Below are 26,239 nucleotides of genomic sequence, written 5' to 3' on the forward strand. Positions count from 1 at the left end.
CAAATAGACCATTTAGATTTTAAAAATAAATGAATACAAGTTAGACAAATTGAAAGTCCCAATACATATATGAATTGTGACCAAGTTTGAAAGCTGCACACCTTCTTGAGAACTAGTATGGGATATTATAAAAATTAAAATGCATCTATCATCTCCTAACCATGGGAGATTTTAGGTGAAATTCTTTGTAGAGAGAATACTATAGAAAAATACCTTCTACATTTTTAAACAAGGAAGGGTAAAAATAAAGGAGCACAAATTACTCTTTATTAGAAAACTTTCTTACTAAGTTTCTCTTTTAAATAACCTTACCTACTTCTAAAGTCATTCATATTGTCTCTTACAATCTTCATGCCTCTACCACTAACATTTTTCTAAAGCATTAATCTTCAGCAAACAACAACAGTCTTCTATAATCTTCAAATTTCTCTAGTGAATTCTCTAAATCAAATTTAAATGCATAGAAACTAACTACTTTGGAATTTCATCCAATAGTTAAAATGCAATTATGAAGAACTGATTGTCAAGAAAAAAATTACAGTAAATTCAAATTAAAAAAATTTTTACCTTAAGTGTGAATTTTTTCAAGAAACATCCATATACTATAATCCCTCAAAATTTTCCTAATTAAGTATATTCTACCTCCTAGTTCAGGAAGGAAATCTACAAGATAAACATTGTATGATATTTCTATAGGAAATTTTTATCTCACCCTAGCCACAGAAAATAAAGCAGCAAAAAAAAAAAAAAATACATACCTATGATACCTCAACTGCAAAGTACTTCCCACAAGTGATTCGATTGCATTGGTTGACCATCTGCATGTCATTTTAGTTAAGTACCCATCAGTTTCACACGATATATTGATATTGACATCTATTTAAAACATTAAAATATTAATGTAAAGCAAAAACACCAGAAATTGTTAATGAAAAAAACTTCCCTTACATCTTCAATGGGACTCTAATATATGGGTCCATAATAAAAATGAAGAAAATCTTGTATTCTTACCAATCACATACAGCTCAGCATAGCGATGGTGACATTCATGCTCGTGGCAACAGTACACAGCATCGTAGGTGAACTTCCCTCGAGGTTTGGTTGCATTCAAATTGGGAAAAGTAACTTTGCTAACATAGTCACCCACAGCATTATACTGGCTTTGAGGAATTTTCTCAGCTAGATTCATCCACCAGACAATCTCCTTTGAAGAAACAATCTCGTTTTCCTTTTTATAGATGCAGTGAAAAGAAACATTGGACCCAACACTTGTCAGAATTTTAGGTGGAAAGTAAATAACATCTGTAATGAGAAAAGAAAGGTAGGCTATCTGATGAAGACAGAAACCATCGTGAAGCAATTCACACCATGTTAAAAAGATTCACATCACAGTCTGAATTACACTGCCAAAAATAAAATGAGTGTTCTTAGAGACTGCAGCAAAACTGTAATTGTCTATTTGTGTACAGTTATTGAGTATTCCAAGAACTCCTGTTCTCAAATGATATGAGCTTCCGTAAGTGCCTTCTGTATTTCCTAAACACAGAGATTTATTCATCACAAACTTAGTGAGTGCTAATAGGAAAATAATGAAAATTAAATTCAGCCTAATTCCACCATGATGGGTATGTTTCATTCAGACTCTGCTTTCAGAATGAATAACCCTGAGGGTGAGTTCTTAAATCAAAATCACAAAACCCCAAAAGAAAAGTGGGAGTTGCTTATTGTCTCATTTGGTATATGATAATTTCAAATAAACAGGCAAATGAAAAATGGAAGCTTAAATAAGAAATCAAGTAAGGAAATAGAAACTGAATGGTGTAACAATGAAGCAGGAAAAACTGTAAACTCTAAACATTAAGCCTGTTTAGTTGCTTAATGCCAATATCCTGTTGTTGAAGATGAAGAGATCAGTATTTTTCTAAAATATTGTTTTAATACCTATAAACTAGTCCATAATCCTTTTGAAGTTCACTATTGTTAGAAACATAACTTGACTAGATGTTTAACTAGAAACATAAGAATATAAGTTAGTAGTTGTTTACATAGGAAGAAACTTTCTGCCACAGTACTTTATAAAATCAATATATTTTGACTACACTGTTGAAGGTGGGCCACTTTCTGCTGATAGAATATGAAATCTATTTTCACATATACCTCCTGGATTAGACCCCAAAACAAAAACAAAACAACATAACTGGTTTTATTATTTAAGTTTTCTCTTTTCTGTAATAGCATGTTAGCCCCCAATGTCTTTTTTTATTTATAATGCATACTAGACATTTGTATCTGTGTATCTACAAACAAACATAAATGAGAAAATACTTAGCAGCATGAAAGTATAGGACAAAAGTCAGTCAATTAGATTTATAATCAAGCCCAGAGTGGCACTCAAGCCTCATGATATATTACTTACTGTACCCATGTGCTGAGCACTAACCAGAGAAATTGTTAACTGAACTTCAATATTTAATTTGTAAAATAAGAAAACAATAATGGGCAGACCAGGCACACAGAATAGTGCCTCTCCACATTGCTATTTTAGAACAGGGACCTTTCTTCAATGAAGACTGCTTAAAACTGGCAGAAGGCTCCCAAGAGCCAGAGGTAAGCTGGGAAGTTCGCCCACGCCAGGCCCCTTCTGGCCAGCAGTCCAAGCCCAGAGGGGGAGCGGGCACCCAGGGCCGGGGCAGACCGGGCACACAGGAGAGTGCCTCTCTGTCTTGCCATTTTAGAACAGGGACCTTTCTTCAATAAAAACTGCTTGAAACTGGCAGGAGGCTCCCTGTGGAGCCAGAGGGAGAAGGTTCCCTGCGCAGTCAAAGGTGAGCTGAAGGCCCACAAGCCTGGTCCCACCTGGCAGGAAGTCAGAGCCCAGAGGGGGATCCAGAAATTTGGAACCCAGAGTGCGATCCAGCTACCCCACCTCCAGGGAAGTCTGCGGGACTTCAAGACACATCTTTGTAATTAAACACAAAAGAAGGAGATATTCTGTGACAATGACCATCAACATACTCAAAGTACCACTGCCTGCCTCAATAGACTTCTGGTATAACAGTATTTGACTCATTTGGATTGCCAGCTTCCGAAACCCCCGAAAGAGCACAACAAAAAGATGTCGGCCAGTACTAGCGGCACAGTGTCCCAATGCATAGGACAAATTAGAAAACAAGCAGCAGGGAGAAGAAAAACTACATGCAACCAAGCAAGTACTCAGGAAAAAGACATACAACAAAAAGAAAACCACCCACCAGCTTGCAACAACAGTGACTTGGAAGAACTTCAGAGCCTTCCAGAGAAAGAATTTAAAAATACTGTGATGAAAAAACTGACGGAAGTCATTAAGGAAAACAATGCTCAGAAAAATGAAATTGAGTCCTATGGAGGGAAATGAAGGAAATACATGAGATCAAAGGATTAACAGAAGAGCTAAAGAATGCTGGGAAAAGCAGTGAAAACAGAATAGAGGAAATGGAGAACGAATAAGCACTCTCGAAGACACAGATATAAAAAAAAAAAAAACAGAAAAGGAAAGAGAAGTACGAACGAAAAAAAAACTGACGAAAGACTTCGGAATGATCTGACTCCAAGAGGAATGGAAATATACGAGTTATAGGAATCCCAGAAGGAGAGGAGAGAGACCTAGGAACAGAGAAATTATTCAAGGAAATAATTTAAGAGAATTTCCCAAACATGAAGAAGGAGCTGAAAACAGACATACAAGAAGAAAGAACACAAAACTTCCATGAAGAAAGGAAAAATACAGCAAGACACATAATAGTAAAGCTCCCAAGAATCCAAGACAAGGGAAAAATAATGAGGCTGACAAGAGGGAAGAAACAGATAACATACAAAGGAAAACCGATAAGACTGACATCAGACTTCTTCGAAGAAACACTACGGACAAGGAGAGAGTGCAGGGACATAGTCAACAGACTCCATGACAAAAAATGCTAACCAAGAATACTCTGTCCTGCAAAGCTTTCCTTCCTCTATGAAGAAAGAATAAGGACCTTCCCAGACAAACATAAACTCTGGAATTCCATTACGACTAAACACCCACTCCAAAAATACTACAAGGAGTCCTAAAGCCAGAACCTAAGAGGGAAGAATAACAACGGAAGAAGGCCAAAAAAAGAAGTCATTAAAAGAATAAATAAATAAAATGAGGGGAAGGACAAACACAATGGCAAATACAGATGCTAACATATCAATATTAACTCTAAATGTAAACGGACTAAACTCTTCAATAAAAAGACACAGAGTCGCAGGCTGGATTAAGAAACAAAACCCAACCTTTTGCTGTCTCCAGGAAACACATTTAACTACAAAAGATAAAAATAGACTCAAAGTCAAAGGATGGAAACAATCCTACAAGCAAATGGACCAAAAAAAGAAAGCAGGAACAGCTATACTTATATCAGATAAAACAGATTTCAAACTCAAAAAGATAAAGAGACCCCAATGGTCACTACATTATGATCATGGGGACAATACTTCAAGAAGAAATAACACTCATATACTCACCAAATGAAGAAGCACCAAAATATATCAGACAACTATTATCATCTTTGAAAACAGACATTAGAGAAAACACATACGTTGTAGGAGATTTCAACACACCACTATCAACAATGGATAGATCAATGAGACAAAAAATGAGTAAAGATACTAAAGCTCTAAATAAGGATCTAGAGTGCTTGGGCTTAATAGACGTCTATAGAACACTAAACCCCAAAAAATCTGAGTACACATTTTTCTCAAGCGCACATGGATCATTCTCCAGGATCGATCACATACTAAGACACAAGACAAACATCAACAGATACACCAAGATCGAAATCATACCAACCATCTTTTCTGACCATGAAGGCATCAAACTAGAAATAAACCATAAAAAGAAGGCAAGGTACTCTCCTACCTCATGGAGATTGAAACCCACACTACTGGAAGACCATTGGACTAATGAGGAGATCAAAGAAGAAATTAAAAAATTCTTTGAATTGAATGACAAGGAGGACACCAATTTCCTAAATGTATGGGATGCAGCAAAAGCAGTAACAAGAGGAAAATATATAGCAATAGAGGCTCACATTAAGAAACAAGAAAGAAAGAACTCAAAGAAACAACCTAATCTGAAAGCTTAAAAGTATTAGAAAAAGAACAACCAAAAAATCCAAAACCAGTGGAAGAAAAGAAATAATAAAAACTAATGCAGAAATAAATGAAATTGAAACTAAAAAAAAAACAATCCAAAAGATTAATGAAAACAAAAACTAGTTCTTTGAAAAAATAAATAAAATAGACAAACCCCTAGCCAGGCTCACAAAGGAAAAACGGGAGAAAGCACAAATAAACAGGATCACAAATGAAAGAGGAGAAATAACAATGGACACAGAAGAAATTAAAAGAATAATCAGAAAGTACTATGAACAGTTATATGGAAACAGGTTCAATAATCTAGAGGAGATGGACAAATTCCTACAAATCTACAATCACCCAAAGCTAGATAAAGAAGAAATAGAATACCTAAACAGACCAATTACAAACAGTGAAATTGAAATGGTAATTAAAAACCTCCCCAGGGGGCCTCCCTGGTGTCCAAGCAGTTGAGCTCTGGGTTGCGAAGCGCTGCCAGCAGCCTCTGCAGCACTGGTTCAATCCCCAGCTGCTCCCCTGCCACCGGAGGAGGGTCCCCCATGGTGCACAGACCTCTCCTGTCACCAGCTGCACTCCTCAGCAGTGTACTTCGGTCCTTCTGCCTGCTCTGCTCCCCGCTCTGGCTCAGTGAATTCTCTCACCCTCCTGCACTTCTGACTGTACCTAGTGCTTGTATAAATAAATAAATAAATCTTTAAAAAAAAAAATAGCTTTTCCTTTAAAAAAAAAAAAAAAAAAAAAAAAAACCTCCCCAAAAACAAAAGCCCAGGACCTGATGGATTTACAAATGAATTCTACCAAACATTCAGAAACAAATTAGTGCCTATCCTTCACAAACTCTTCCAAAAAATTGAGAAGGAAGGGATAATACCAAACACGTTTTATGAAGCCAACATTACACTAATACCAAAAACGAACAAGGACAACACACAAAAAGAAAACTACAGGCCAATCTCTCTAATGAACACTGATGCAAAAATCCTCAATAAAATTTTAGCTATCAGAATCCAACAATGCATCCATAAGATAATTCACCACGACCAAGTAGGATTCATTCCAGGGACACAAGGATGGTTCAACATCTGAAAAATCAATCAACGTCATCCAGCACATCAACAAAAAGAAATATAAAAACCATATTATAATATCAATAGATGCTGAGAAAGCTTTCCACAAAGTATAACACCCATTCATGATAAAAGCCCTTGAAATTCTTGGCATACAAGGAACATACCTCAACATCATAAAGGCCATATATGACAAGCCAACAGCCAGTATCATTCTCAATGGTGAAAAGCTGAAAGCATTTCCATTAAGATCTGGAACAAGACAAGGATGTCCACTCTCACCACTGCTTTTCAATATAATACTGGAAGTCCTAGCCAGAGCAATAAGAAAAGAGAAAGACATACAAGGAATCCAAATAGGCAAGGAAGAAGTCAAACTATCACTATTTGCAGATGATATGGTAATATACATAGAGAACCCCAAAAACTCCACAGAAAAGCTAATTCAACTCATCAATCAGTTTAGTAAAGTGGCAGGATACAAAATCAACATGCAAAAATCAGTAGCCTTCCTATACACAAACAATGAATCTGAAGAAGAATTAAAAAAAAAACATTCCATTTATTATAGAAACAAAAAAAAATCAAATACTTGAGAATAAATCTAACAAAAGAGGTAAAGGACCTACACAAATAAAACAATAAAACACTGTTAAAAGAAATAGATGAAGACACAAAGAAATGGAAAGACATCCCCTGCTCATGGATTGGAAGAATAAACATTTTTAAAATGGCCATCCTACCAAAAGCAATATACCGATTCAATGCTATTCCAATAAAAATTTCAATGACATTCTTCAAAGAACTAGAACAATTATTGATGAAATTCATATGGAATCACCAAAAACCCTGAATAGCCAAAGCTCTCCTGAAAAAAAAAAGAGAAGGGAATGGAGGCATCACACGCCAGACTTCAAACTATACTACAAAGCCATAATCACCAAAACTGCATGGTATTAGAACAAGAACAGACACACAGACCGATGGAATCAAATAGAAAATCCAGAAATAAACCCACAGATTTATGGTCAACTAATCTTTGACAAGGAGCAAAGAATATGCATGGAGCAAAGAAAGTTTGTTCAATAAATGGTGCTGGGAAAACTGGGTCGCTACATGCAAAAGAATGAAGTTGACAACCATCTTATACCATGCACAAAAACCAACTCAAAATGGATTAAAGAACTAGATATAAGACCTGAAACCATAAAATACATAGAAGGAAATACAGGCGAAACACTACATGACATGCACATCAAAGACATCTTTACAGACACATCACCCAAAGCAGTGATAGTGAAGGCAAAGATAAACAGCTGGGACTATATCAAATTAAAGAACTTCTGCACAGCAAAAGAGACAATAACCAAAACAAAGAGAAACCCCACCGACTAGGAGAACATTTTTGCACACAACACTAATGATAAAGGACTGATCACAAAAATCTACAAAGAGCTGATGAGACTCAACAACAACAAAGAAAATAATCCAGTCAAAAAATGGGCAAAAGAGCTAAAAAGAAACTTCTCCAAAGAGGAAATGCAAATGGCCAACAGGCATATGAAAAAATGTTCAGCATCACTTGTAATCAGGGAAATGCAAATCAAAACTACAATGAGATAACATCTTACACCAGTGAGAATGGCACATATTAAGAAAGACTAGCAACAACAAATGTTGGCGAGGTTGTGGGGGAAAAAGGAATTCTCCTGCACTGCTGGTGGGAGTGCAAACTGGTCCAACCACTATGGAGAGCTGTGTGGAGATTTCTTGACCTACTAAACATAGAGCTTCCACAGGATCCAGCAATTCCACTCCTAGGTATTTACCCAAAGGACACAGAAACAGTAATTCCAAAGGGCACCTGCATGCCTATGTTTATAGCAGCACTATTTACAATAGCTAAGATATGGAAACAACCCAAATTCCCAAAAATAGATGAATGGATCAAGAAGATGTGGTACATATACACAGTGGAATATTACTCAGCAATCAAAAAAGGTAAACACATGCAGTTTGCAGCAACATGGATGGAGCTAGAAGGGATCATGGTCAGCAAAATAAGAAAGAAAAAGAAAAATACCGGATGGTCTCACTCATAGCAGGAATTTAGAAAACCTAAATAAGAGACCAGGAAAAAAGACTAATCAATGCAAAGTAATAATCAAAATCAACAAGCAACTATAAACCAGAGACACACTAAGTGGGGGGGGGTTAGGGTGGGGAGGGGAGAGGAAGAACTAGAGTCAAAATAAGGGGGGGGTGCAATTATATGGGGAATATAACCAAAATTAAAATGCATACATTGTACAAAGATGAAAAATGATGTAAGAATTATATAAAATATTAAAAAAAGAAAACAATAATGATTTTCTTTTCATGACCAAGTATCAACAACAATACCTTTGCAAGGTCTACATTAATAAACTTTATGAAAAGAAGAAATTCTATTGATAAATATTAGTGAATTAGTCCAAAGAACATAAATCATGAATCAAAATATTTTATTTTTTTATTTTAACATTTGTCATTTTTTACCTTTTTTAGACAATATTTGCTTCGTCCACCCCCTCAGATTGAGTCCCCATAGAATTTCCTTCCCCAACGCACCCATGCACCATTACCACAGTCCCCTTTGCTCTCCCTCCCTCCCTCCCTCTCACCCCTCTACCTCTTCCCCCCCCTGCAGTATATCTCTGGTTTATAATTGTCTGTTTTTGCTTTGCTGTGTTTTATACTGTTATTTTTTTTTACACTGATGTCTTATTTGGTTCCTCTATATTCCTGTTATAAGTGAAACCATTCGATATTTTTCTTTTTCCTTCTGGCTTATTTCACTGAGCATAATTCCTTCTAGCTCCATCCACGTTGCTGCGAATGGCATGAGTTTATCTTTTTTGATTACTGAATAATATTCCATTGTGCATATATACCACATCTTGATCCAGTCATCTATTTTTGGGCATTTGGGTTGTTTCCAGGTTTTACCTATTGTAAGTAGTCTACAATAAACATAGGTGTACAGGTGCTCTTTTGAATCACTGTTTTTGTGTCCTTTCAGTAGATCCCTAGGACTGGAATTGCCAGATTGTATGGTAGCTCCATTTTTAGTAGACTGAGGAACCTCCAGACAGCTTTCCACAATGGTTAGACTAATTTGCACTCCCACCAGCAATGTAGGAGAGTTCCTTTTTCACTGCATCCTCGCCAACATTTGTTGTTGCTTGTTTTTTTTATATGTGCCATTCTTACCGGTGTAAGGTGGTATCTCAGTGTGGTTTTGCTTTGCATTTCCCTTATTATAAGGGATGTTGAACATTTTTTCATACGCCTGCTGGCTATTTCCATTTCCTCTTTGGAGAAATGTCTTTTGAGTTTTTCTGCCCATTTCTTGACTGGATTGTTTATTTTGTTTTTGTTGAGCCGTGTGAGCTCTTTGTATATCAAGTTATTTTAAAATGTTTCTTTATTAGCGCTCCAGGAAATAGATTTTTCAATTTGTGGAGCAGACTGCCTAAGTTTTTAAGTGGCAAATATTTTCTCCAACCCATTATAAAACCTGCCAAATATGAAAAGGCCTTATATCTGTTTCTTTTCTTCTTTGGCAATAACAAGAATGCCATTAATAAAGGCATTACAAGAATTCAGCTCTCCTAAAGTCATTATTAGTATGTTGAATGACTTAACTACAAAAGCCTTAGTCTTCATAAGTTTGAGCAAACTTCTTTTCCTCTAAATATCCAAGACTTCCCAGTAGCTACAGAGAAAGAACCTAGACAATTTCTTTCAAAAGAATGCATAAGAATTTCTTGATTAGGAACAGTCAATGCTTCATTAATTGTGCACCTTGGAAGGTACAACTTTAATATATCAATGAATAAAAGTAATAGTTATAAAGTACAGATGACTGCATTTTGTTTGTTATGGCAGCAGTACACCAGATAACCTCTGATCGAAAAAAAATTAATAAAATCCAAAGTGTTTGCAAATGATAAAGCAGGTAAATATACTAATTCATACTAAATAAATTACTGTCTTACTGTTACAAAATAATTTTCTTCTCTGGATGCCATTATTGCACCTAGCAATGAACAATGGAGGAGAATCTATTAAATACCAGGATTTAAGGGAGAATTCAAATCTCTTTAAACAAATAGAAAGTTCCCAAGTTCAGAGAAACGAACTTTGCTGTTCCACACCATTTGAGTATAGTGAAAGTGGGAATTGCTGCAGTGGTAATTCAGCAAAACTAACCTAAAAAACCTGAACACTGAAGACCTCCCCTGGTGGTGCAGGTGGTTGAGTGCTGCACTGTGAAGCTGTCCACAGCCTCTGCAGCACCGGTTCTATCCTGGCCAGCCAGGGAGATTCCCACATGGTGCAGCAGACCTCTCCTGTGTCACCCGCTGCTCCCCTCAGCAGTGTATTTCAGTCAGTCTGCCTGTTCTGTTCCCCGCTCTGTCTCTGGTGAATCCTCTCACCCTCCCACATATCTGGCCTGTACCCTGGTTCTTGTATGCATGAACAAATAAATCTTTAAAAAAAAAAAAAAACCTGAACACTGAAACCTCATTTCCCAGGAATCATGAAGGAAATGAAGCATTCCATTAAAATGTTCTACATAGTTATGTTCTACATACTGCTTTATCAACCTTCAGTGCCAATGGATATCTTGCATAATTATATATTACGCACTCAATCACCTTATTAATAGTTACAAACATGAAATTTGAAATTAAACGGACAGCTCTACTATTTTCTGATTGCATCAACTTTTACAAATTACTGACCTCTCTCAAATTTCTTTGTTTATAAAAGAGGAAAGCAGTGCCCATTCTCACAAAGTTGTTGGAAGGATAGATGTAAAGCACTTAGAACACTGTCTAAAACACAGGAAGCACCTATCACTGTCACTATTATTCAGTAGAGAATTATGAACTATCTCTTATTTGTGATTCAGTACATCATTAAAATATACGACACTGGGCCTCCCCTGGTGGCGCAGCGGTTGAGTGCTGGGCTGCGAAGCTGCCCGCAACCTCTGCAGCGCCGGTTCAATCCCTGGCGAGGGTCCCACATGGCATGACAGACCTCTCCTGCCATGCCCACTGCTCCCCTCAGCAGTGCATTTCGTCAGTCTGCCTGTTCTGTTCCCTGCTCTGGCTCTGATGAATTCTCTCACCCTCCTGCACTTCTGATTGTACCCAGTGTTTGTATAAATAAATAAATAAATCTAAAAAAAAAAAGTGAGACCTTTAAATAAATAAATAAAGTAGATGACACTGTAATAGAGAATTACTCATAATTGTTATCGAAGTGTGTAAGCTTTATGCCTTCTCTTGGTGCCCCTAGTCTACTTTCTAACTAAGTTTGTTAAATTAGTTACTTCACTTTATATTCATTGCTAATTCAACAATACTATTCTCTGGGGAAGCTATTTACTCACTGCCTGGATTTATTCATTTATTTTCATATTTTGCTCTTTGGAATGGCTAAAGTTTTTAGAGACCCCTGTGATGAATAAGTAAAGACTAGTTGTTAAAGGTAATACTGTTGGAGATGTTAAGAGCAAATAAATTGGTAAAGTTTCTTTTCCACAAAGTATATCTTCATTATCTTCATGTACACAAAACACTAAATATTTATGGAAGGGCAAATATATGTGTGTATGCACTTTTAGTATATATTATAAATTTATATTAGGTATGAAAGAATAAAGAGAATTTATTTTTTAACATGTAATATTTAAATAAAGTGTTAATATTTGAAATTTATGTCAAATATATCTGACTTTTGAATGTTAATTAAGGAAACATCAATACAAGTATTGTTCTAAATTTGTCATTTTGGGATTTTTTATTAAACCTATCTTTTGAAAAAGAAAGCAACTGAACAAGATGCTGGTATAGACACACACAAACAGGAGTTCTTCTAGAAGTTTTCATTAACAAATGAACTATTTCAAAATGAAATAGAAAATTGATACTGCATCCCTCTTTGGGTTTAGTGTCATGACATTTAAAATGCTTATAATACGCCAAAGACAAATTCAGTTAACTTAGTTCCTTCTCAATAGAAGCTACTATTCTAAAACCTTACCTGGTGTGGGGTGGTTGAGCGCAGTGCTGTGAAGTGTCCGCATCCTCTGCAGCGCGGGTTCGATACTGGCCGGCCAGGGAGAAACCCACATTACGCGGCAGACTTCTCCTGTCTCACCCGCTGCTCCCCTCAGCAGTGTATTTCGTCAGTCTGCCTGTTCTGTTCCCCATTCTGTCTCTGGTGAATTCTCTCACCCTCCCACATATCTGGCCTGTACCCTGGTTCTTGTATAAATAAATAAATCCTTAAAAAAAAACCACACAAAAACCTACCTGGTGTGGTAAAGATAAGTGGCGTGCTCCAGTCACTCCAGATTCCTGGGCCATCCAGTCTCTTGCTCCTCACCTGAACCTCATAGGAAGACCCAGGAAGCACGCTTTCTATTAGCAGAGATGTAGCTGAGATGATTTCATTAGCCTGTCAAATATTATTTGAAAACATCAGAGCATCAAGTTGATGTAGAACCTTGAATAAAACTGATCACAGAAAGACCTCAACAAATTTCAAAGAATTAAAATTTTACAGCATAATTAGCTGGCTACAGTGCAATTAAAAAAAATCAAAAACCAAATATCAGAGGTTTGCAAATTAGTCAAAATTTTAAATAAACCATGAGTCCAAGGGAAAAAAACCACAATGACAATCAGGAAATACTTTTAACTGAATGAGTGTGAAATTGACTATTCAAAATCTGAAAGCTATAGCTAAAGTCAGTGGAAAAGCTGAAGCCACTGCTGACATCTAGAACACAAAAGTGGTAGGAAACAAATGCAAGGGTGGATAGAGAACTATACACACACTAGAGGAAAGCATCACAGGAGGGCATGAATAATATTTAGTACCAGAAGACAAGCTAGAGGGAACCAAGAATTCATTCTAGTTTACCAAGAGTTCACTGTAGTTTACAAACTAGAAGGAAAATATCTAAGAGTCCTAACTATATAAAACAACCAAAAATTGCTTAGTAGCAAAGGCTTAACTCTGTTTTTTCCATACATAACACTAAGGATTCCCATCCTGCTCTTTGTGAACATAAAATGTTTACAAGACTTTTTTTTTTTTACCCCAGATCTAAAAAGTATTTATCTTTAAATTATAGAGCAATTAGCTTCACAAAGTTATGGCCCAAGTCTTTACATGACTCACAAGGTTGTTCATGACCTCCTCCTTTTCCTCCCCACCACTCTCTGATTCACCCACTACTACTCCTGCCCTACCCACTGCCCTGGCCACCAGCTTCTCATCTAGCTTAGGGTCTATTCATTGTTGTTTTCTCTATTTAGAGCCCAGTTCCCATATAGCTACGTCACCATCTCCTTCTACTCCTTGCTCAAATGCCACCTTCTCAGTGAGATCTTCCCCCACCTCCACTTATTTTTACAACCCACCATCTCTCACCAGCACTCCCAAACTCCTCTCATCCAGTTCTGCTATCCCAATGTGACCTGATGCAAGTAAAACAACCCTTAGCATCTGGTAGATACTTGATAAATACTTACAGAAAGGTGGAAAAAGGATTTAACATGCTTTACAGTACAAATGCATGTAAACCTATCAAGCAATAAAAAAATAAGATTTAAATATAAAATCATAAACCAGAGAAAATCTGAAAAAAAAAAAAAAAACTAAAATGATGGTCAAAAGAGGGGAGGGAAAAGCACAGAGGACTATGGTGATGGATTACAGGGACTACACATGAAGGGAGAATGATGATGTAAGAAAACAAATTAATTTAAAAGAGAGACATTGTAAAAAAGATCACGAATTTCTGTGACTGGACTTCCTATAGCCATTTAGGGGTGGGGTGTGTGTGTGTGTTTATAAATGAGAGGAAGGCAGGGGGGACAATAAGAGGGAGAGGGTAAGACTGATTTAATAAACATAAACTTTTTTGTAAGGGGAACTATTTCTGGCACTTCCTTCTCAGAGGAATTAATCATGGTCCTCACAGATAACATGTATCCATATATAGGAGATAATTGAGTACATCGAACAAAAAATTTTAATGCATTTTACAAGAAATGTAGAAAGGCTGTTCATATATTTATTTTCTAGGTTGATCTTAAATGAAAGTCAGTAGTATAATATCCATCATAACTCTTCAGCTCTGGAAGGAGCAGGCACATTTGGCATGCAAAGGGTATTTTCTATGGGACTAGGAAGGGGATCTCATCTTTTGTTGCTTCTGAACTTTTCATTTTATTCACTAAAATATACTCACTTTTCTCATACTTGTAGAATTCTCTGAATATTTGACTTGATATTGAAGTTGAAATGGTGTGAATGTTAAGCTGGACCAAGAAATCTTTAAACTGCCAGTGTCTGTAATTTCCATATGCAAACCAAATGGTGGATCAGGTTTCACTTAAGAAAAAAGAGACCACTTTTAAGTCAAGCAGTTTTCATGATAATTATAAGGTGAAGTCAAAATGAATTTTGAGCATATCCTAGTCTTTCAATTACTCAGAGGTGACGCTATTAAAATCTAAGTACAGAACCAAGATACTGGGTCTACTCTTTGTACCTTACCAATGCAATCACATATCTTCATTTCCTTTTCAAGTGGAGAAAACTACAATTGAAGTTATGATGACAAATGTGAATTCATACTATAAAAATACCTAATTAACTTTATTTAACTTGGCATTTCCCAAACTTATTTGAAAGCTACGCCCAATGCACACACACTATTTGAGTGAGTACCATGGGAAAAAAAGCATTTTGCAGAGCATACTTGAAAAATGCATACATATAGGGTCTGCAAAAATTCATGCATAAATATGCATGCAATTTTCAGCAAATAATTTGAAATACAACAATGTAGATAAAACTACTCAAACAACCCACATCATGCATTTTTACATGTAACAAACACAGCATTAGCAGACCCTGTGTCTTGTCACCAAAAATGAGAATGGAGTTTCTTAGTCTGATAGTGTTTAACTTGGTAAATAATTTCTGAGTTCATATGTATATGTTGTATTTATGTATGTATATGCATGTGCATATATAAGTATGTGGAGATGTATGTGCATACGTGTACGTAGTTTTAAAAATATAATACTTTTACATAATTTGTAGAAACACTGTAAACATCTTGCAAAACAGAACTGAATATTTAACGTTGATAGATTTGAAAATTTATTAAACACATAAAACTTAACAATGAAAAAAAACACCATTAAAAAATATGCAGATGATCTCCAGAGACACTTCTCTAAAGAAAACATACAGGTGGCTAACAGGGACATGAGAAGATGCCCCACATATATCTTACTATCAGGGAAATGCAAAACAAAACAACGAGATTTCACCTTATATCTATGAGAATGTCTATATACAAGCAACAAGAAAGCGTTGGAGAGGATGTGCAGAGAAAGGAACATTATACATTGTTGCTTGGAATATAAATTGGTACAGTCATATGGAAAACTGCATGAACTTCTCCATGACACTCTAGTCTCCATTCAGCTCAAATACTAACTCCTAAAAGAGGTCTTCTTTGACCTCCATACCTGAAAGAACAGCCCTCACACTGACTCTCTCCGTTGCACCATCTGTCTTACTCAACAATTATTGGAAGTTATTATATAGGACCAAATATAAAGGAAAATTTTCCCCAAAAAATTATCAATGAAAAAAGGAAAAAATTCCTTCTAAAACTTTTATAAAACCCATCATGGCATTTTCTCTTAACTATTTTATTTTTAAAAACAATTCAAACCAATGCTGGCTCTAAATGTTTCTAAAATATCACTTGATAGAACTGTTTTTTAAAAATGATGATATTAATATTAGGTTTTGTATTTTTTTTGCCCTTTACTATAACTTCATGACTGAATTGCTTGGATTCACTGTAATTATGTTGTGGGGATCACAAATCTATCACTATAGGACAAGTTATTTTAAAATCCTAATGTTAAAATATGGCATATGCAGATTCAAAAAATTTTATCTCCCCAGTAATTTAGAAAGAATTAAAGATGAAGTTTGTATGTGGAAAATTCTGTCAGATACCTGCAAAAGCGGCTCCAGTGATGTAAAAAATAATGATGCAAAGATACATGTTAAGAATGCTTATAACTGTTTCAGGAAATATGAGTGGAAAATAGTAAAATTGTTAAGTTATATGTTATATATAATATATAATTTAACATACATACACCAAAGAATTAATAAATTACTTTAAGTCAACATCTACTTACATTATTCACATTTGTAATTATATATTCAAGTTGATCAAAAGAAATTTGGGGAGCTGTGGCACTGAAAACATGAGGCATTACCTATCATTTGAGTTCTTCTTAAAATCATATTTGTATAGCAAACTGCTTTCTTGTTTACTTGTTAATTGTTTATCTCTATCCACTATTTTATCTCTATCCACTTTATGATTCAGGAACTTTGTTTCACTTGCCATTGTTACTGCAGTTCTTAAAACATGAGCAAGAAATATTTATTAAAGAAATAAAATTCAAGTTTAAAAAGCTTCCAATTATTTGCTTAGTTATCTGAGATGGGAAAAAGTGATAACCAAACAATACATATCCATTACAGATTTAGGATTTATATCAAACTGTTTTCAAGAGAGAATTGAAGTTACAATTATAGAACTATTTCTTCTACTGTCAAATCATCACAGAAACTGCTTTTAATACTTTTAATACTTCCAAATATCACCAAAGCAACTTTGGTCAAAGCAGGTAAGCTAGTAAACAACTTTATAAGCAATTTTTCACCTGTCTGTATGACTGAGGTTTAAATATAATACTTTTTTTTTTTGTGCACAACTTACCAACATTTATGGGCTGAACTGACATTAAAGGTGACTGAAAAGTTACTTCACCAGATGTGATTTTCAAGTACATAAGGAGAGTATAGTTGAGTTTGGCTGTTGGCACAGGCACGTGGCATTGACAGCACTTGTGGGCACTGCAGTCGCACTGAAGGATCTGAAAACTGCCTTTCTGGGGAACCCGAGATGGTTCTTCTACCACTTCTAGACTATATGAAAAAAGAAGAGCTAAATATTAACATAGATGTGATAATTATAATGAAATGCACACTAGATATAATTAAAATATAGTCCGCTAAATTCAATTTGAGGTACACTCTTCTGGAAATTCAGCTTAAAGGGTATCTGGAAAAACAGATTCATCACGTGAGAAAAACCAAAAGTTAAATCAAATTAGCTGTTATAAACAATTTAACAAGAAGAATGTGAAGCAACAGTGAAAAACTGAGAGGAGAGAAAAAGTGTCATCCTAAAAACCTACAATGAAAATATCATTAAAAATAAAGAAGACACAGGGCCTCCCGGGTGGCACAGCGGGTTGAGCACTGCGCTGTGAAGCTGTCCGCAGCCTCTGCAGTGCTGATTCAATTTCCGCCGGCTGGCGAGAATCCCACATGGTGTGGCAGACCTCTCCTGTTGCGCCCACTGCTCCTCTCAGCAGTGTATTTCTGTCGGCTGCCTGTTCTGCTCCCTGCTCTGCCTCTGGTGAATCCTCTCACCCTCCCATGCCTCTGGCCTGTACCCCAGCTCTTGTATAAAAAAAGCAACACTAATAAATCAGAAGTAACAGCTCTCTGTGTCTTGGTTGCATGCTGTTACTTGTGCACTGAGTCTGTAACCCTACTCTAAACCTATACAGCTAATTATAATTATTTTTTAAGATTTACCCATTCATTTGTAGGCTTACAGAGATAGGTAAGGTATTGCTTAAATTTTTTGCCTTTTTTTAGGGGGGATAGCTTTATTGAGTTTAATTAATTTACAATAAACTAAATATTCAAAGTATAAATTTCATAATTTCTGATATATATATATATATACTTACAAAATTTCTTCCTGCCCCTTTATAATCCCACCCTCTGCCCTTGTGGCACTCACCTTTTCTCTCACTCAGTGTGAGTGACAATTGGCATGTTTATTTTAAAAAGAAAAGGGAAGTAAAAGATACTTGCACAGACACAGTGAGCTGCCCCTGAAAGGGACAGGTTTATGAAGAGAGACGCCTGCATAGTCACAGGAGGGCTGCCTTGGGAGGAGAGCTGCCTCTGCTGCTTTGCAAAGGGAAGAGGTTGGCGAAAAGAAACACCTGCATAGAAACAGGCATTTCCATTACAGTGCGCTTGTGTGTGTTTGCATATGTTAGCTAATTTCTTCTCAATCTCCTCCTTCCACTTACTACTTTATGTAAGGATACTTGGTGATAAAATAACTACACAGTTTAGAATTTAGCATACAGAATATTTGTTCAGGTGGGACTGAGACCAAATGGGAGGAGAAATTAATATTGCCCAGAGATTGATCTTGTAAATATTGCCCAGAAATGTGAAGAGTAAGAATTGGGGCACAGCACCTCCTCATTTAAAGGGCTGAAGATTATCTCCTTTGGCTTAAAGTGTTGCATCTTTTTTTTTTTTTAATAGAGGCATGTTTTTATTTATTTATTTGTTTGTTTGTTTGTTTTGTTTATACATGCACTGGGCACAGTCAGAAGCGCGGGAGGGTGAGAGAATTCACCAGAGCCAGAGCAGGGAGCAGAGCAGGCAGAAGGACCAGTACACTGCTGAGGGGAGCAGCGGGCGGCAGGAGAGGTCTGCGCGCCATGTGGGACCCTCCTCTGGTGGCCGGGGAGCAGCCGGGCATCGAACCGGCGCCGCAGAAGCCGCGGGCAGCTTCGCCGCAGAAGCCGCGGGCAGCTTCGCCGCAGAAGCCGCGGGCAGCTTCGCCGCAGAAGCCGCGGGCAGCTTCGCCGCAGAAGCCGCGGGCAGCTTCGCCGCAGAAGCCGCGGGCAGCTTCGCCGCAGAAGCCGCGGGCAGCTTCGCCGCAGAAGCCGCGGGCAGCTTCGCCGCAGAAGCCGCGGGCAGCTTCGCCGCAGAAGCCGAGGCAGCTTCTCAACCCAGCGCTCAACCACTGTGCCACGGGGAGGCCCTTAAAGTGTTGCATCTTAATAGGGGAAGGCATAGAGTTACAGTTCAAGCAAGTGTAGAGAGTTACACAGGTGTTAATGCTAAGTGGCAAAAAGGAGGGAGAATAGAAGGCTGATGAAGGAAGAAGGAACTAATCCCTTCTTGATTTACTCCCCATTTTCAGAAGTATCAGCCCTGTAGAAATTCTGCTGGGTAGCTGCAGTTGGTTCCAGGGTTCCAGTAAGCAGGGTTTCATCCCCCCTACATTCTCAGAATTAACCATATCGTATGCCTCCACAGAGTCCACTGTTCTTTCAGAATATATGCCCATCCACATAAAAAAAGAGATCTAATAGAGAACACTATCAAACACACCACACACACACACACAGTGCCTTCAGGAGATGCATAAATATAAACAGAAATGTAGGAATAGGAGAGATTTCCTAACCCACTTCTGTATACAGAAGCTCTTGCTTTAAAAAAAAAAAAATCGTGTCACAGAAATACCCAAATGCATTTATTTAGTTTAATACTTACAGAACATATAAAAGATGGACCTCAGGGTCATAATTCTTGAAAGGATTCTTAAATGATGACTCCATATAACAGATGAATAATTTCAAGTCCTCTTTCATCCAGCACTGTATGTTCCAGTTTGCACCTGAATTAAAAATAGACTAGATTAAATCTGAAAAACATTCTAAACAACTCAGTGAGAGAGAGGAGCTAAATTAAATTTACCAGCGTTCTAATACAACTTCCATTGCCCATTCTGAGCTAAAAAGCACAGGCTCTAACTAGTGGTATGTGTATGCCCAAGTCTCTTAGTTCCTCTGGCCTTCAGTATCTTTTTTTGTAAGTTAAGGAATTAATTTCAATTATTATTTCTCAAAACTTTTTTTTAATCCTAAGCCACTTAAGTAAGACAAAGACCTCAAAACTCACCTATTTCAGTTTATTCCCACTTACCAAGAGAAAAGAGAACATTAGCTATCAAGGTATAAGCAAATCTGAAGCGCTATTTATGTGTCTGCTTTAGCAATAAAGGCACAGTGTTTCACATTTTGAACTATGACACATGTCTTAAATCCTTGTTATTGTCATACTAAAGGTCCCAAGTACAATTAATGCAAGTATATTTCACAGCACATTGAAAAACCCGCCTGAGAATAACAAAGTATTGGTGACCTATAACTTAAAAAGCAAGAATGATCATAGAAAATCATGACTAACTTTTAACAGTAAACTAGCTTAAGGCAATACTGACATATTTCCCCAAACCTGATGGGTTTCTGTTCATATGAGACCTATGAAGTAAACAGCCTAACTCACAGAGTAATAAATTGAAATATTCAGTGGCCACAAATTGATAAATTAATTTTAATTACAAAAATTTAAACTCATTTATATGTAACTACTTAATAGCGTTAATTTATATGCAAGACTAAAACCCATATGTCATCATAATCATTCCTCTTAATAACTAAAGCAGTAACTTTTTTTTTTACAATTTCAAGGCTAATCACAAGGAACCTGACTTCTTGAGTTCATTCTTGGTATGTATAATACTCGCTAGAATGGCTAAGTTAAGTTCCCTCAAAATTTAAAAGAAGTGCTTCATTTAAAACTAAATTAAATGGTTATAGACAGTAGACAATACTTACTAACTTGTTTTACAACATTTTATTGCATATTTAAGTTTATTCCTATTTTTAAAATGATTTCAATATACTGGAGTGCTACTTCTATCCATCAGTGATGCTGATTGCCCTCCAGGAGACATCTGGCAAAGTTTGGAGATACTCTTTGTCAGAAGTGACAATCTGTGCCACTACTGGCATCAAGTAAGTAAAAGTCTGGAATGGTGCTAAATATCCCACAGTGCACAGAACAGTCACCCCCACAACCCCAGCCAGGAATGATTTGGCCCAAAATGTCAAAAATGCTGAGGTTGAGAAATTCTAATTAACCTATGGGAATGTTATACTTACATATGATTTATTTTCACAATGCTGTTCTCTTTATATGGCCAAGTCAACTGACTCCATTTACTTTTTCAAAAAGGCTTGGCAATAATTTTTTTCTTAGATTTCCATATGCAGCTTATTCACTACACCAGCTACTTTCAGTATGTATTGAACAACAATTTAAAAAAAAAAATCCTTGACTTAAAATACAATGCTGGTTACAAGAGATTCCATGCTTGAGCAAAACATATTATCCATAAATGATTTAAAATTTATCTACTTCAACATGATTATTAGACATTTGATGGGGCCTCCCTGGTGGCGCAAGGGGTTAAGCACAGCACTGTGAAGCTATTCCCAGCCTCTGTAGCGGGAGTTCAATCCCGGCCGGCCAGCCAGAGAGCTACACACATTGCACAGCAGACCTCTCCTGTCTCACCACTGCTCCCCTCAGCAGTGTATTTCAGTCAGTCTGCCTGTTCTATTCCCCTCTCTCTGTCTCTGGTGAATCCTCTCACCGCCCCCCTGCACCTCTGGTGTGAACTCCAGTTCTTGTATGCATAAATAAATAAATCTTTAAAAAAAATTAAAAACTAAAATTTATCTATTTCAACACCATTATTAGATATTTGATATTTTGTTTAAGAAAAATAAGGAGATTTTCTATTTTAAAGCCTATTTAGAAGTCTAAAAGACACACATTTAAAGAAAAAAAGAGTTTCCTCATTACATTTTTATTTTAATGTATTTACATGGGATATAAAATAATTGGAGCTTAAAAGTTTGGTCACATGATAAATCTAATTGTGTGACTAATATGAAATGATGACATATATTCAAAATCATATTCATAAGATAAATATTTCAATATTTAAAAAGAAAACATTTTGTTCAATACTAAGTAATACTTACTTGTTGGTTGAAAAGCTAAAGAATTTGCTGTTGAAACAAATGCCTTCCCATCAATGTCTGCATGCACAGAGCAGCTTTGATCTTCTTCACTCCAAAAACAACAAGGAAAAGTTGCTTGGGACATTACATTAGAAAAGTAGGTGGTAGTTGAATTAAATTTAGCTTCAATAACCGCCTCATAATGTCCATTCAGATTCGAAATGTTCTTTGAGATTCCAGCAGGCAAGAAGTCATAGGTTGTATTTGGTGGCATGCAAGACAACTTAAATGTCCAAGGAGTAATTGGATAGGCCACATTAAATGCAGTTATCACATAAACAAATTCTGTTAGGACATTAAAAAGACACAGAACAATCATTTTGATGAAAATAAAAATAGTAGGTTTCTAAAACTAAACTTTGTGGAACTCAATAGTAATCACTTTATTTTCTAAGTGCTTAATCACTGCCTAATGCAGTGTGTGTACTTCCACTGTACAACATGTTATATTTGGAGGTGCATTCATTTAGAGAGATAATTTCATCTTCTAGCACACCTTTATGGAAATTTATTTCTTTTCCCTATTAATCTAATATATTTTATTTATATTTTAAGGAAAGAAAATAATACCAATTTCAATTTCCTTTCCTAAAAAAAAATTATATTGAATTTCCATCATACATGGGATATAATGTGAATGTATAATACATTAAAAAAAATTAGGACCTAGAAGAAAAGGTGAACAGCTTAGCAAATGTTCTTTACACCTAAGCACCATCAGTATCCTTGTGGACAGTATCATAGAAGGAACTAGACCCTCCAAAAGAGATAACAAAGTTCTCAAGAGTCAAAGAAAAATGTGTCTCATTTTCCATTTAGAAAACACAATCTGGTGTATTAACTACTATATAGTAAAATAACAAAGTGTCCTTCATTTAAAAAAATTAAACTGGGGCCAGCAGATTGAGCACAGTGCTGTGACTCTGTCTACAGCCTCTTCAGCGCAGGTTCGATTCAAAGCCAGCCAGGGAGATTCCCACATGGTGTGGCGGACCTCTCTAGTCGCATCCGCTGCTCCCCTCAGCAGTGTATTTCGTCAATCTGCCTGCTCTGGTGAACTCTCTCACCCTCCCGTTCCTCTGGTCTATACCCCTGCTCTTGTATAAATAAATAAATCTTTAAAAAAAAAACTGCTGTTTTAATACATCTTAACGGAAATGATACTGAAATGTTAACACTATCTTCCCTGAGTGCTTTGAGAAAGGGTGTGTCTTTAACATCAACATAGCTGGATGCTCTTCCTGTACCTGTGATCCTAGCTTTATGATATCAATTAACAGGCCCCTAATGCACTCTCCAAAAATTGATGCCCAGTGACAGACTTCCTATAGGAAACTTTCACCACTGATTAAAAACAATTACCACTTTTTAGACACATAACAATTAAACAAGTATTTAATCCTGAACAAAAAAAATCTTCCAAAGTGGTACTTGTTTTTTAAAAATTTTGTTTGGAAATAAAATAATTATCCATAATTCTTTCTTTTACAAGTTACCCAAATCAATTGATCCAATAGCTATGTTGCTTCATTTACAAAGTAATGCAGCAGGACAATTCTGAGAATTTTGCAAGGTTTTGTACAGAATGGCAATTTTTTCAAGGATTAGGATAAACATAAAAACATAAAAAATAAAAATTTTAGAAAGCAATTCACGAATGCATCGTTTTAAATTACAAAAGTAATACATGTAAAACTATCCAAATGATGTGATAATATCCTGTAATATGTGAAAGGAAGAACTAGTATAATTTAATTTCTGAAACTATTCTTCTGCTGGTGGTATTCTAAGTGAAAACTTGCAAGGTATACCCCATTCCTTGACAACATCCCCTTATAACATTACATGTCATTTTTGCCAGAATTAGAATTGAGAATGGCAAATAAAAATGCATCTTTCGTTTGAGAATAAACCCATAGTCTGTGCCAATGTCACGTATTTTAAATACTGTCACCAAGCACACTGCTCCTTGACACAGAGAATTAAAGTTTTGATATATCATATTATGCACATTTATAATTTAATATTGCTGCATTATTAAATAAAAGTACCTATAAGAGTGTATATTTAAATTTTCTGTACTATAAAAGAAAACAAAGTTAAAAAGCAAATGATCAGGGAGGAAAAAAATCACAAAGCAGAATAAATTGTTAGGGCTTGTGATTATCAATTTTAATTGCCAACTTGACTGTGCATGGTGTGCTGAGATTTTTGTTCAAACATCATTCTGGATGTGTCTATGAGGACGTTTCTGGAAGGATTTAACATTTGAATCAGAGGACCTAATAAGGCAGATCGTCCTCTCTAATGTGGGTGAGTCTCATCCAAACCTTGGAAACCTTGAATAGTAGAAAAAGCCTGAGTAAGGAAGATCGTTAGCAGCCTTTTCCTCCTTCAAACTCAAATTGAAACATGGGTCTTCTTGGGTCTCAAGTCTGCCAGCTTTCAGCCTAGAATGTAGACCATCAACTCTCTTGAGTCTTCAAGTTGCCAAATACAGATCTCAGGACCACTCAGCCTCCACAATCATGTATGTCAATTCCTTGTACTAAATCTTTCTACATATATGTGCATATAAATTCCTTTTGTACTGTTTCTCAGGAGAACTCTAGTAGGGCTAAATATTACATTTTATAAATTTCTGAAAATCATGTAGGATCAATAAAATCAAATAACAAAATGGTCAAAGTATATGAATTAGAAAATCACATAAAGAGGGGTCTCCCCTGGTGGCGCAGCGGTTGAGCGCTGGGCTGCAAGGCCGCCTGCAGCCTCTGCAGTGCCGGTTCGTTCTCTGGCTGCAGGCGAGGGACCCACAAAAAAAAAAAAAAAATCACATAAAGGGCCTCGCTGGTGGCACAAGGGGTTAAGTGACATCACTACGAAGCTATCTGCAGCCACGGCATGAGTTTGATCCTCAGGCAGGGAGGAAACCCACATGGTGCTGTGGACCTCTCCTCTCTCGCCTGCTGCTCCCCTCAGCAGTGTTTCAATGGATCTGCCTGTTCTGTTCCCCCACTCTGTCTCTGGTGAGTCCTCTCCCACCCTGCACCTCTTGCCTGCACCCAGCTCTGATATGCATAAATAAATGAATCTTTAAAAAAAAAAAAAGAAAGAAAATCACATAAGAAATACAAGTGGCAAATAAAGAGTGCTCAATCTGGCAAATAAATGAAATTGAAATAATATACCATATTTTTGCTTATTTAACAGGGCAAAAACAGTAAAAGAATGCTAATATGCATCTCTGGCAAAAATGCAAAGGAATCAGGATTCACACAAGAAAGTTTGTCATGATAAATTGAAAAGTTATTGAGTAGAAAAAGAAGATGCAGAACAACATATATAGACCATATTTTTTGCAACTATAGATTGAATTGTGTGTGGGATGTGTGTTATGGTCCTGAAAGGGTACGCATCGGATCATTTGCAAGTGATTAAAAGGGTTTTTGTTTTCACATGTACACTAACTACTGTTCAGTTTGCATTTTCAATCATGAGCATAAAAATTCTTAACTGGAAAGTGGTAAATTCTGTTAGCCAATTAAAGAAACAGCATCTCTGAGGGTAAAATCTCTACCTTACATAAAGACATCTACAAAACAAATAACTCACTTACCCCAGAATAACAGAGCCACATAGAATTTTTGACAAATCATCTTGCTTCAGAGAAATATACCTGAAAAACAGTAAATCACAAACAAATATATACACAATACACATACAAAACTCACAGATATGCAAGGAAAGTATAAAAGAAAAAGGATTATAAGCATGTCCATAAAATTTAATCCTCTATAATAGTCTTGGTCAATATCGAGATGTGCCTCACTTTAAAATATAACTGCAAGCTTTAGAGTAATTCCTGTACACATGCTATCTTATGCAGTTAAAATATGACAATCAAAAAATGTTCAATGTTCCTTTATGTCATGACAAAACAGAAGAGACATCACAAACTAAATTTAATCTTTACAAATGCAGTCAATCTAATAGTATTAATATCAATATCTTTGTTGCTTTTCATGCTCATCTTTTAAATTTCTCTTATTTTCTTAAGTACCTGTCTTTACT

At 36.3% G+C, this 26,239-nt stretch overlaps 1 protein-coding gene across 1 annotated transcript in view; it reads right to left on the reverse strand.

The window, feature by feature from the left end:
* The window catches only part of LEPR (leptin receptor), a gene marked incomplete at its 5' end in the record, with an annotated part of 52,291 nt that extends 26,467 nt beyond the window's left edge, over nucleotides 1-25,824 (reverse strand). Inside the window, 8 exons of the mRNA XM_084243758.1 lie at nucleotides 759-876; nucleotides 1,012-1,302; nucleotides 12,599-12,743; nucleotides 14,548-14,690; nucleotides 17,122-17,330; nucleotides 19,785-19,908; nucleotides 22,127-22,450; nucleotides 25,785-25,824. Of these exons, the coding sequence (XP_084099884.1) occupies nucleotides 759-876; nucleotides 1,012-1,302; nucleotides 12,599-12,743; nucleotides 14,548-14,690; nucleotides 17,122-17,330; nucleotides 19,785-19,908; nucleotides 22,127-22,450; nucleotides 25,785-25,824 (1,394 nt within the window). The remainder of the gene's footprint in view (nucleotides 1-758; nucleotides 877-1,011; nucleotides 1,303-12,598; nucleotides 12,744-14,547; nucleotides 14,691-17,121; nucleotides 17,331-19,784; nucleotides 19,909-22,126; nucleotides 22,451-25,784) is intronic.
* Between the last annotated feature and the right edge of the window lie 415 nt (nucleotides 25,825-26,239).

The sequence above is a fragment of the Talpa europaea genome (genome assembly GCF_964194135.1).
Source record: "Talpa europaea genome assembly, chromosome: 9".
In the NCBI taxonomy this organism is placed as follows: Eukaryota; Metazoa; Chordata; class Mammalia; order Eulipotyphla; family Talpidae; genus Talpa; species Talpa europaea.